Source organism: Callorhinus ursinus, unplaced genomic scaffold, assembly GCF_003265705.2.
Source record: "Callorhinus ursinus isolate GAN/ISIS: 27379988/994484 unplaced genomic scaffold, GSC_fseal_2.0 scaffold13, whole genome shotgun sequence".
NCBI lineage: Eukaryota > Metazoa > Chordata > Mammalia > Carnivora > Otariidae > Callorhinus > Callorhinus ursinus.
The window spans coordinates 16,940,774-16,954,310 of record NW_027397075.1 but is presented as its reverse complement, the minus strand read 5'-3'; the positions used below and the strand labels follow the sequence as shown (position 1 = coordinate 16,954,310).

The 13,537-nt window shown below is 44.3% G+C and overlaps 1 protein-coding gene across 5 annotated transcripts in view; it reads left to right on the top strand.

Annotated features, from left to right (window-relative positions):
• The first annotated feature begins 82 nt into the window (after positions 1-82).
• NVL (nuclear VCP like) overlaps positions 83-13,537 on the top strand; it is a 98,874-nt gene continuing 85,419 nt past the window's right edge. For 4 of the 5 annotated variants that reach the window (XR_003209540.2, XM_073899831.1, XM_025877776.2 and 1 more), the window contains exons 1-6: positions 83-228; positions 4,162-4,235; positions 5,930-5,982; positions 6,065-6,164; positions 10,195-10,252; positions 11,223-11,477. Coding sequence is in view for 4 of the 5 variants with exons in the window: in XM_073899831.1 (XP_073755932.1) it covers positions 172-228; positions 4,162-4,235; positions 5,930-5,982; positions 6,065-6,164; positions 10,195-10,252; positions 11,223-11,477 (597 nt within the window). In the remaining variant the exon portion in view is untranslated. The remainder of the gene's footprint in view (positions 229-4,161; positions 4,236-5,929; positions 5,983-6,064; positions 6,165-10,194; positions 10,253-11,222; positions 11,478-13,537) is intronic. The other variant, XM_025877778.2, reaches the window with a different exon arrangement.

The window sequence follows — 13,537 nt, the reverse complement described above, 5'->3', positions numbered from 1 at the left end:
TCTCGGGGGCGTTTTCCACACTCGCGGTGGGACAGCGCCGGGGGACGGCGCGGATCGCGGGCGGGCGGGCGCAGGCGGGGCGGCCGGCCCGGCGATCGCCGCGGGCAGCCCTGCGAGGACCCCGGCCCCCCTGGAGCCTGCGGCCAGGCTGCGGCCGCCCTGACGCGCGCGATGAAGCCCAGACCGGCGGGGTTCGTGGACAACAGGCTGAAGCAGCGAGTCGTGCAGGTAAATATTGTGCGCGGCCCTTTCTCGGCGGCTCCCAAGCCAGCGTGGACCAGCCGCCCGCCGCGGCCCGGGTCCTGGGCGGTGCGCGGGCCGCCCCTCTGCCGTGGCGGGGCTGCCCGGAGCCGGGGTCCAGGCAGGTGCGGCCCCGGAGGAGCCGGGACAGGGGCGAGTGCAGCCTGAGAAGAGCCGGGGTCCGGGGGGGGTGCGGCCCCGGAGGAGCGGGGAGGGGGGGCGGGTGCTTGGCCTGGATCTGACATCGTAATAGGCTTTTTGCCCGAGGGTTTTTCATTTTTATACCCGTCTGTTGAAAGCGGTGTGTGGTAAATGTCTTGCAGTGGCACAGTCTGCAAGCAGTCTTAGGAGGAGGAAGAGATTTCTCCTCGCTGCTTCTGGGAGCTATATTTTCTCTTTTTCTTTTACTTTGCCAGTGCTGTAGTCTCCTTTTTGGATGGGTCTTTTCCTGCCAAACCTCTAAGGAAGTGTTGGAAGTGTCCCGAACTCCCGTGCTGTTCCTCTATCCTCATACTCCTCTCACCTGCCTCCTAGGTGGTCTCGTCCAGTGTAAAACCTTTAAACAGTCTATATGCTACCTGCACAGTCACTAAAGTTACTATAAATATAAAATTCAGTATATGTGACTATATAAACATGAATTCAATGAAAATATATATTGACTTTATTTTTTATTTTTTTAAGATTTTATTTATTTGAGAAAGAGAGCATGAGTTGGGGGGGGCAGAGGGAGAGGGACAAGCAGAGTCTCTGCTGAGCAGGACCCTGGGATCATGACCCGAGCCAAAGGCAGACACTTAACCCACTGAGCAGACACTTAACCATCTGAGCCACTCAGGTGTCCCTATATATTCACGTTAAATACCATCTGTATATTCCAAGCCTCACGTGTCCATTGTGGATTTCATCTTGAATGTCCGGCTGCCTACTGGACATTTCCTCTTGAGTATCTGATGGGTATCTCCCACAACACGTCCATACTGAATATTTTTTTTTAAAGATTTTATTTATTTTGAGAGAGAGAATGAGAGAGAGCACATGAGAGGGGGGAGGGTCAGAGGGAGAAGCAGACTCCCCGCTGCGCAGGGAGCCCGGTGCGGGACTCGATCCTGGGACTCCAGGATCATGACCTGAGCCAAAGGCAGTCGCTTAACCAACTGAGCCACCCAGGCGTCCCCATACTGAATATTTTGATACTCCTACAAACCTGTCCTTTCTCGGGGTTCTCTGTTTCATTAAATGACACTACCATCCATCCAGTTGTCAGAGCCAAAAACCTTAACAATCATTACTACTCCTTTGTTTTGCTTTCTGTAAGCAATTAATCAGCAATTTATCTGGCTTTACCGTCAAAATATACTCCAAACCCAGCCACTCCTTTCTGACTGTGCCTCCATCATAGCCCAAACCACTTTGATCTCTCTGCTTCTACTTCTACCTAAGGTCTGTTCTTCCCAGGGCAACCAGGGAGGTTATTTTATTTTTACTTATTTATTTTTTTTAAGATTTATTTATTTATTTATTCATGAGAGACAGAGAGAGGGAGAAAGGCAGAGGGAGAAGCAGGCTCCCAAGGAGCAGGGAGCCCGATGCGGGCCTGATCCCAGGAGTCCGGGATCATGACCTGAGCCGGAGGCAGACGCTTGTCAACCATCTGAGCCACCCAGGCGCCCTCAGGGAGGTTCTTTTAAAGGGAGCTTGGCAGGGCCCTGCTCAGAAAACCCCTTTGGTGGAGTCCCAGAATATCTAGAGAAAAACCCATCATAAAGAGACCGACATAGTCTGGCCCCTGTCTACTTTTTCGTCCTGTTTCCTTCCTTTTTTTTTTTTTTTTTTTAAGAGTTTATTTATTTGAAAGTGAGAGAGAGAGAATAAGCAGGGGAAGGGGCAGAAGGAGAGACAGCAGCCTCCCCACTGAGCAGGGAGCCCGACGCAGGGACTCAATCCCAGGACCCTGAGATCATGACCTGAGCTGAAGGCAGACCCTTAACCAACTGAGCCACCCAGGCGCCCCTCCTGTTTCCTTCTGCTGTCCCCCTTGCTTTCACCACACTGACCTCAGGCAGGCCAAGCACAGGACCTTCGCTCCCCAGCCCACAGCTGGCTCTGGATATTCCCACCACTAGCTCCTTTACTTCATTCAACAGGTGCTTCAGTAGTGATTCCTAAGGGCTGAATCCAGTGGCCCTTTGCAGCTCCTCACCATTTGACATTATCTGTTTTTCTCTATTGCTTTTGCTTTGGCTCATTATGAAAATGATAATAGAAGGGACAGAAGGGCATAAAAGAAAAGAAAGCATTCCTTCATCTTCATTTCTGTAGGGGTAACCACGCCGAGTTCCTATTTTACCTTAAAATTTTGTATGCGTGTACGCACTTAGATATATATATATACACACAAACAGGCTCATCTGCATCTATTCTACTTGTTTTTTTCACTTATTGGTATATTTTAGGGCTTTTCCCACAAGTAGTACATTTGTCTACTTTTAACTAGCATATCATTTATTGCTGCGTAACAGACCACCCCCAAATGTAGCAGATTAAAGTGGTTATATTTCTGCTGCCATCAAGGAACTGTTTGACTTGTAGCGGATATGAGATGTATACAAATATGTCTAATTCAGAATTAACTGTAGTAAATGACAGCATGCTCTAGGAATCCAGAGAAGGGGAAGATTCGCTAGAACAGTTTGCTTTGGATACCTGGTCTCTTGGCACTGGGGCATTTATGCCGAGACCATTATCCTGCATTAGGGACTCTTGAGAAGAAACTGCTGTCTGAAGTCAGGCATGCCTTGACTGGATGACCAGCAAGCCTTCAACCATGGAAGTTGGTAGACGTTCTGGGTTTGAAATCTGGCCCTATAATTTACGTGCTGCCAAGTAAGTAAGTAGCCTTTTAAAGTCTCTTGAGAGGTGGGGAAACCGACATCCCTCGTGGAACTGTGCATGCTGCTAGAAGAACGTGTCAGAGGCCCTGCACCAGGTGCATGGAGCCCTCAGTTTCTCGAGAGTGTTTCATGGTGCCTCCAGGCCAAGGAGTACCTACTGGGTCTGTTTATTAAGTAGTTAGGTTTAAGCTGCTTCCTGATTATTTAATCCAAATAACTTAGTAGCTTTTTGAAAAAATGATATATAAAAATTGAAGGAAAATTAATATAGTTGGTTTCATTTTTTTTTTTTTTTTTAGACAGAGAGAGAGAGTGAGCAGGGGGAGCAAGAGAGGGAGAAGCAGGCTCCCCGCTGAGCAGGGAGCCCGACGCGGGGCTTGATCCCAGGACCCTGGGATCGTGACCTGAGCTGAAGGCAGACGCTTAACCAACTGAGCCACCTAGGCGCCCCAGTTGGTTTCATTCTTAAATAATCACACGTACGAATGGGGTTTGTGTGCCCGTTGTGTCAGATTAACCCTGACCCTCTCATTTCCTGTTCCATATTAAATTTTTCAAGGGATTTACTTAATGGTAACTGCTGAAAACCCAGTTTTGCAAAGATCTGACATCATCAAGAGGTGATTTAATATGGATTGGATGGATTTAATATGGAACCATGAATTGTCTCAGGCTAGAAGTTCCTGCAGTGATGGACAGGTGGCAAATATTATATTGCTCCCTCCGATGTAAATAGCCCTTGATGCCCTTGTGAGCTTAGTGCTTTGTTCTGGCGTATTTGGGAATTTAGGATATAATAAGCCCTCACTTACTACCTTATAGCTACTCTAGTTATTGTTACTGTGCTGTCATAGTGATTGGTAATGTTAATTAAATTCTCTGATTCCAGGCTTGATAATTATGTAGTGATTTTTTTATGTTTCTGATATACTTAATAATGTTTACATTAAAGTATAACATGTTTGAATAGCTCAGTCTCTGATTAAAATCACTGAGTGTTGAATGTTTGTCATGTTTTCTGTTTTAGTACCTCACCAGCAACAAATGTGGCAAATACGTGGACATTGGAGTCTTAGCATCTGATTTACAAAGAATGTACAGGTAAAGAGATGTAATCTCTAGATTCTTGCCTTTATTTTTAGTCTCCATCCTGCCCAGATTTCCAATGGATATTAATTGCTGCTGACATTCATTCACTAGTGCATAAGTTTAGAATTCAGTTTACTGAAGACTTATCAATTACCTGTTATATGCAAGGCGTTGTCCTTGTTACTAAGGGGAATGGCTGCTTCCCTTTCAGTACCTTACAGTCTGATCAGGAGTATGGCCTCTTTTCCTGTCTCATTAAAGAATTAAAACCATCAGGCATGATCTCCCTGAGCTTCCTGGCTACCTCGAAATGTCTCCAGGCTTCCCCCTACAGATTTAGTTTTTCTCTTGTGCTCTAACACCACCTTTCCTAATACCTCAATCCATGAATTATCACCACTTTGTGTATATCAGAGTCTCTGTTTTTTTCTTCGTATACTAGTTTGCTAGGACTGCCATAAAAAAGTACCAGAGGCGGGGGAGCTTAAACAACAGAAGTGTAAGGCTTCCCAGTTGTGGAGGCAGGAAGTCAGCAATTGATCAAGGCACTGGCAGGGTTGGTTTCTCCTGAGGTCTCTCCTTGGCTTGCGGGTGGCTCTCTTCTCCCTGTGTCCTCACGTGGTCTTTCCTCCATGCGTCTGTCTGTATCCTAATCTCTTATTCGTATTTTTTTTAAGATTTTATTTTTTTTATTTTATTTATTTATTTATTTTTTAAGATTTTATTTATTCATTTGCGAGAGAGACAGAGAGAGCACAAGCAGGGGGAGAGGCAGAGGGAGAGGGAGAAGCAGACTCCCTGCTGAGCAGGGAGCCCGATGCGGGACTCGATCCCAGGACTCTGGGATCATGACCTGAGCCGAGGGCAGACGCTTAACCGTCTGAGCCACCCAGGCGCCCTAAGATTTTATTTTTAAGTAATCTCTGCACCCAGTGTGGGGCTCAAATCCACAACCCTGAAATGAGTCGCGTGCTCCACCAACTGAGCCACCCAGGCGCCCCTCTTACTCTTAGAGAAACACCAGTTGTATTGGATTACTTTGCTTCAGTGCTCTGTCCTGTGGGCCCACTAGGATCGCCACCTGCCCTTTGGATCTGAGGAGGAGACAGTGCCACTCCCTGGACCTGGGCCCCCTGCACCCAAGGTGGTGGCAGCAGCCCTCCCATCTCACTCATCCCTTTCCTTGAAGGGTCATGCCTATCCACAGCTGATGGCCCACCTGTAGAATCCCAGAACTCCAGCAGCATTCCTTCACTTCCTCCTTCCTGTCTCTTCTAGTACAAGCTGCCGGTGTTTCTGATGCTGTAACCCCATCTCTAATCAAGAAGAATTTACGGGGTCCCTGGGTGGCTCAGTTGTTAAGCGTCTGCCTTTGGCTCAGGTCATGATCTCAGGTCCTGGGATTGAGCCCCGCATCAGGCTCCCTGCTCTGCGGGGAGTCTGCTTCTTCTCCCTCTTCCCCTTCCTCCCTGCTCATGCTCTCTCACTCTCGCTTCTCTTTCTCAAATAAATAAATAAAATCTTTAAAAAAATTTACAGTACTGAAAATGTAAACTCAGAAGTTGCTTGCAAATAAGTTTATGGTCAGGGTGAATACAGTGACATACTTATGTACTCGTGCAAATTAATGTGATGAATTTAGATTGAGTTTAATGGTAAAATGTTGGTGGAGACCACTGTACTAAGATTCTTGTTATGTTTTTCAGTGTAGACTATGGTCGAAGAAAAAGAAATGCTTTTAGGATTCAGGTAGAAAAAGGTGAGTCTTTTAGTGTTAGAGCTGAATTATTCATGAAGTTAAAGAGTTGTTTTAGCTCATGACATTTTTCTTTTTGTTTCAGTATTTAACATAATCAGTAGTGAGAGAGAACTTAAGGATCTAACAGATTTAGAAGATGAACATCTGGCAAAAAGAGCAAGACAAGGTGAAGAGGATAATGAGTAAGGATTACAGAAAAGGGGGTGTTTTTCTTTTTTTTTTTTAAGATTTTATATATTTATTTGACAGAGACACAGCGAGAGAGGGAACACAAGCAGGGGGAGTGGGAGAGGGAGAAGCAGGCTTCCCACGGAGCAGGGAGCCTGATGCGGGGCTCGATCCCAGGACCCTGGGATCATGACCTGAGCCGAAGGCAGACGTTTAACGACTGAGCCACCCAGGTGCCCCAAGGGGGTGTTTTTCTTAACCATGGACGAAATCACATTACATTCCTATTTGTAAAATTTTCAGTGGCTCTTCATCACCATCAGGCCGCATGTAATACTTACCTAACGTCTCCAGACCTTTGCTTCGGGCCTACTGAATGCTCACAGTTGCCTAAAGAGGACACATTCTTGTGCCTTTGTATGAGTGGCTCTCTGTAGCCAGTGTTAATTTCCCCACCATGACCTCCCACCCAGCCTTCAAGAGGCCACGTCAGTGCCTTTGTTGGGCTTTCTTTTTTTTAAAGATTTTATTTATTTATTTGACAGAGACACAGCAAGAGAGGGAACACAAGCAGGGGGAGTGGGAGAGGGAGAAGCAGGCTTCCCACCGAGCAGGGAGCCCGATGCGGGGCTCGATCCCAGGACCCTGGGATCATGACCTGAGCCGAAGGCAGATGCTTAACAACTGAGCCACCAGGCGCCCCTGTTGGACTTTTCTTAGATGCCTTTCTGCATGTTTCCTTAACCCCTGGTTACAGATGTTATGATGCTTGTCATATGGTGTTGAGATTGTTACATGTGTGTATCTGCAAAAGACCCGTCTTGTTATCTTTGTTTTTCTCTGACCTGATACAGTGCCCGGTATGTAAAAAAAAGTATCATCAACCAGTTTTGTCTTTTAAGAAATAATATTGAGGGTTTTTATCATGAATGGGTATTACATTTGTCAAATGCTTCTTATGCACTTAATGAAAGATTTCATTGTGGTTTTCTCCCTTTGTTCTATTAATTTGGTGAATTACATTGATTTTTTGAGTGTTAAGCCAGTCTTGCATCCTGGAATACACCCTGCTTGGTCCTGATGTATTATCTTATCCTTCTTAGATATTGTAAAATCCTGTTTCCTATTTTTTTTGGTACATGGTTATGTCCGTATTCATATTGATCTGAATTTTTTTCTTTTTTGCAGGATCTTCTTCAGGTTTTGGTATTAGGGTTATACTGGCTTCATAATAATTAGTTCGTAAATGGTTTTTTGTCTGTATTTGACGAAAAAGTTAGTGTAATGTTACCGTTACTTCTTTCTTTCTTTTTTTATTTATTTTTTATTTTTTATTTTTTTTAAAGATTTTATTTATTTAATTGACAGAGAGAGAGGGAATACAAGCAGGGGGAGTGGGAGAGGGAGAAGCAGGCTTCCCGCCGAGCAGGGAGAAGCAGGCATCCCGCCGAGCAGGGAGCCTGATGCAGGGCTCCATCCCAGGACCCTGGGATCATGACCTGAGCCGAAGGCAGACGCTTAACCATCTGAGCCATCCAGGCGCCCCCGTTACTTCTTTTTTAAATAGTTTGCTAGAATTCACCTAGAATTCATCTTGGCTCAGAGGCTTCTTTTTGGAGAGGATTTGGATAACCGTCAATTTTGCTAGATCTAGGGCTCTTCCTATTTTCTTTTTCTTCTTTTATTGGTATTGTTAAATTGTACTTTTAAAGGAACGTGTCCATTTCAGCTAAGGTGTGGAATTCGTTGGCATAAAGTTTTCAAGATATCCTCTCATTTTCCTTTTAATGTCTATAGGATCTGTGTTGGTAGCTCCTTTTCACTTTGCTGCCTTTTCATTTGGATTTACCATCATTTTCTTAACTAGTTGTGTATTCGTGAACATTTGGTTGTTTCCAGTTTTGCTCTATCGTATGTGCAATAAATAATCCTTTAGCACACATGTATGTTTATATACATTTCTTTGTTTTTTTAATGTTAAATTCCTGAAGTGGTGCTTTTGGGGTTAAAGGACTATTTTTGAGATTTCTGGTACATTTGGAGTTGTCCTCCAAACAAAGTTGCCTGGGTTCATACTCCCAGCAGCTTTGTATAAAGAGTTCATTTCTCTGCACCCTTGAGGTCCTAGTAAGTACTATTCTTTAATCTTTGCCAGTTTCATGGGCAAAAATTGATTTTTTTTAAAGATTTTTATTTAGTTATTGAGAGAGAGAGAGAATGATAGAATATGAGAGGGAGGAGGGTCAGAGGGAGACGCAGACTCCCTGCTGAGTAGGGAGCCCGATGCGGGACTCAATCCTGGGATTCCAGGATCATGACTTGAGCCCAAGGCAGTCGCTTAACCAACTGAGCCACCCAGGCACCCCTTAATATGTTTTTATTTGTAGTTTTTTGGTAACTAGTGAGTTTAAATATTTGACTGTTTCATGTTTCCTCAGTTAGTTGCTTGCTTATGGGTTTTGTCTTTTCTTTGAGAGGTATTTGAATTATCCATATTAGTTGTCAGATTCCTTTGTATAAAATAGCATCTCCTTTTATATGTATTATAGACTGTTCCATTTTGCCATTTGCCTTTTAGTTTTGTTTAAAGTGTCTTGTTTTTTTGAGAGAGAGAGACACAGCGAGAGAGGGGACACAAGCAGGGGGAGTGGCAGAGGGAGAAGCAGGCTTCCCGCTGAGCAGGGAGCCGGAAGCGGGGCTCAATCCCAGGACCCTGGGATCATGACCTGAGCTGAAGGCAGATGCTTAACGACTGAGCCACCCAGGCACCCCTTAAAGTGTCTTTTGATTAGAGAAGTTCTGCATTTGTACCTAGTCAGATCTGTCAGTCTTTTCCTTTATGATTGATGTGGATGTGCTCAGAAAGACCTATCACCGGAGTATATGGGATAATTGCCTATACTTTTTCTTTGTTTGTTTATAGCATTACCTTTAACTCTTTAATCCATTTGTAATTAACTTTGTAGGGTGTGACTCAGAGGGCAGAATGGGTTTTTCCCCAAATAATTGAATAATCTACCTTCTTCACATTGATTAGAAATGCCCAAACTGGGGTGCCTGGGTGGCTCAAACGGTTAAGCGCCTGCTTTCAGCTTAGGTCATGATCCCAGGGTCCTGGGATTCGAGCCCTGCATTGGGCTCCCTGCTCAGCGGAGCACCTGCTCCCTCTACCTCTGCCTGTTGTTCTGCTTACTTGTGCTCTCTCTCTATTTCTGTTAAATAAATAAATAAAAATCTTAAAAAAAAATGCCCAAACATATTAATGGAATTTAATGAATAACAAAAGAATTCATGTCTTAATTATAAAGGTGGGTCATAACATTCATATAAACCTTTTTACTTAGGAAGAGTCCTTTTCTTATTTAATTATTTTCTAAAGACATTTTATTAAATAGTAGCAGGGTCCTATAGTTACTTGAAGCTATTCAGTATCAACTGTGAGTTATGCTGAACTGAGACTGCATTCTCAGTTTGTAGTTATTAGGATTTATGCCTGTTCCTCGCTGTATGATATGAAAACCTCTTTGTACCTTCATTTCTCATGGACAGACTTGGGAAAACTGTACCTGGTCACGTGGCTGGGTCATGTGGAATTTGTCAATTTGTTACACGGTTTCTTAATTATGGCCTGCTGGAATATATCCTTTTTTGGGGCATCTGATATTCCTAATGAGACCCTTGGATCTGATAGGAATTTGCATTTCACTTTTATTTATTGCTAGCATTAAGATAAACACAGTTTATTAATCATTTATTATGTACTCTAAGGACTTGGTGAGCTTCTCTTGAATCCTCTAATAACCCAGTAAGGTGGACATTATTTATTCTTACTCTTTATAGATAGGGAAGCTGATCCTCACAGAGATTAAGTAGAAGCTAGAAACCAGCAGTGTTGTATTTTGAATCCAGATTTCTCTTAACTCCAGAGCCTGGACCTTTAACCACCATAATATTTTGCCTTAGTATATTTTTTGTTTAGGATAGTAATTTTTTAGGATGTGGGAGAAAAGTCTTTAAAATGTTTCTTTCCCTCTTCTTACTGAGGTTTACTGAAAGCTATTCAGATGATGATTCAAATATGGAAGACTACCCAGATACACAGGTAAGCCAGACATTTAATGGACCAACTTTGATTTTTTTTTTTAATTATTATGAACCCTCCTTAAAAAAATCAATGTGGAATAGAATCAGAGACTTTGAACATCTCCATCAATAAGTAATTAAATACTTCCTGTGTATAGTGTTGAAGAAATCTCCGGATGGCTATCTTTTCAGTATTTGTGTTTATAGCCTATTTCATAGGGAAAAAAGGGAAGAGAGTGGCCAGAAATAAGGGCACATGGGAAGAGAAAGGGGAATTAACAATAAAAATTGAGAAAAGGATACATTTTCTACCAAAGGGCTGGCATTGCCAAGAAGTAGGTTTCAATTAAAGGGAAATGTAGAAATAATATACTAGATGATTTTTCTTTTAAGATTTTATTTATTTGAGAGAGAGAGGATGAGAGAGCACTAGAGGGGGGAGGGTCAGAGGGAGAAGCAGACTCCCCACTGAGCAGGGAGCCCGATGTGGGACTCGATCCCGGGACTCCAGGATCATGACCTGAGCTGAGCCCAAGGCAGTCGCTTAACCAACTGAGCCACCCAGGCGCCCCTGCTAGATGATTTGTAACTTACTCTATTTTTTCCCCAATGGTGTAATTCAGTTTTTTTAATTTATTAACAAAGTCAGGATGATAACGAGTTATTCTGATCCAGTATTGACTTGATGGGCTAGTAGTGACTCTCCTTGACAACCAGCTCATTTTTATACCTGTTCTGTTGTACTTTGTAAAAGCGAGCTTACTTACTTGGTTTTATTTAACTTCCATGTATGAATTGGTGCATTAACTTAAGGTGAAGGGGGGACATTGTTTATGAACAGTAAATGTTTGATGAAGCGTCTTATTGTGGACCCCGGTGTTTTCCGGCTGAAATGCTGTGAGAGAAACTGTGGGAAGTGCCAATGTACTGGTAACCAGCTTTCCACAAGGACCTGTGAGGAATTCATGCTGACGTCGTGTTTCTGCCAGGCAGCAAATCACATGAACAGCTCCCTGCTCTCCTTATATCGGAAAGGACATCCTGAATCCGTTTCAAGTACTCCTGAGATGGAGCCCAGAGAAACCACTGGCTCGACCCCGTGGACACCTTCCGGAACAGGCTCCATCCCCTTGAAGACCCCGGCCAGAGGTTCTGAGGGAGGGTGGTTTATCGACAGGACTGGTGGAAAGATGGACGTGACAGATGAGAAGAGTAATCACAAGAAGCCAGGATCTGAGATAGAGGTATTTTTGTTGTAGAATTTAGCCCTAAGTAGTTGGAGCACATTACCCCCTTTTCCTGAATGTAGCATCAGCAGACTCTTGTGTTTCATGAAGGGCGTGGGGATTTGGAAGCACACAGAGAACATGGGCAGGTCCTGTTACTGCCACCGTTACTATCCAAGTCCAAGCCTTAACTACTGAAGTAATCTCCCCTCACTTTATTCTCCACACACAGATGTCGTTTTTTGGTTGGTTGGTTGGTTTTTTAAGATTTGATTTATTAGAGAGAGGGAGAGCACAGAGGGAGAGGGAGAAGCAGACTCCCCCCTGAGCAGGGAGTCTGATGCGGGACTGGATCCCAGGCCCCCGGGGTCATGACCTGAACCAAAGGCAGATGCTTCACAGATTGAACCACCCAGGCGCCCCATAGATGTTGTTTTTACAAGTCAGATTGTTCTCATTCATGTATTAGAAATGGCTTTGTTCAGTCTAATATCAAAGCCGTGTGCACGCAGCTGCCCTGCTGTCTCCTCAGTCATCTCCTCAGCTGCCATGGCCTTGATTTGTTTCTCGAACATGCCACGCACGCTCACCTGGGCCTGTGCACTTGTGCTTCTGTCTGGAACTGTCCCCAGATTCCTGTGACTCACATCTCGTTTCCCTGGAATCTTGGCAGCGTCCTTTCCTGATGTGTGAAATACCACGTCATTGGATACCATTTGCTTCATCTCCTTTTTGTCAGGCAGTTAGGATCACTTAGAACTTGCTGTGTAATTGTTTATTTGGGTTTTTTTCTTTGACTTTCTCCACTAGAACGTCAGCTTCAGGGAACCAGGACCTTTGGTTTGTTTAATAATGTCTCCCTGGCTAATATGCAGCTAACAGGGGGCATCTGGGTGGCTCAGTCGGTTGAAAGTCTGAATCTTGACTTTGGCTTGGGTCATGATCTCAGGGTCCTGGGATCGAGCCCAGCATAGGGCTCTGCACTGGGTGTGGAGCCTGCTTGAGATTCTCTCCCTCTACCCCCACTCGTGCATGCATGTGTGTGCTTTCTCTCTTTCTCTAAGATAAGTAAAATCTTAAAAATAATAAAATGTCTCTGACATGTAGTTGTCAGTTTGTTGAATTAGTGCCTGATGAGCCTTCCAAGGTGCACTTACCAGTGCAAGTTTAAGAACAGGTACCTTGGGTATGTGTTACAGAAGGTTGGTCATTGTTGGAGGAAGGGAAGTTAGCGCTGAACCAGCATATGGCTCATTTTGGGCTTAGGGTAATGCTTTGAGGGGGCCTGCACAAATGAGTACACCACAAAAGTGTACAGAATTAGTAGACACCCTTTTTTTTAACCTAAGTTGAACTGTACCATACATAAAAGTAAAGCTGGATGAATTACCACAAAGTGAACACACTGGCCACCAACCTTTAGTTTTTAACGCCCGACAGAATGAGAGGATTCACAGTAATCTGTCCCACGATAGTCCCTGAGGACGCCCCTGGGGCTCACAGTCCAGTGTGGTAAGTGCTAGCCATGTGTGGCTCTTGAACATTAAAAATGTGGTTAGTGTAAATGAGGGACTGAATTTTTTTATTTTTATTTTTCCAAAGATTTTATCCATTTATTAGAGAGAGCACAAGCAGCGGGGCAGAGGGAGAGGGAGAAGCAGGCTCCCCGCTGAGCAGGTATCCCAACGTGGGACTCAGTCCTAGGACCTTGGGATCATGACCTGCACCGAAGGCAGACGCTTAACCGACTGAGCCACCCAGGTGCCCCGGGACTGAATCTTTAATTTAAATTTATAAAATAATGGTCAGTTCAGTTATTATAAAACTTCTGAGTATGTTTGGAACAACTTGGATATGTAAATCTACTCTTTCAGCTGTAAATTTTATGAAAACTAGATACAAGTTAAGTATTTCCCATTAAAATTTAGTGTCTGAGGGGCCCCTGGGTGGCTCAGTCGTTAAGCATCTGCCTTCGGCTCAGGTCGCAATCCCAGAGTCCTGGGATTGAGTCCTCTGTCCGGCTCCCTGCTCAGCGGGTGGTCTGCTTCTCCCTCTGCCACTCCCCCCGCTGCTCCCCC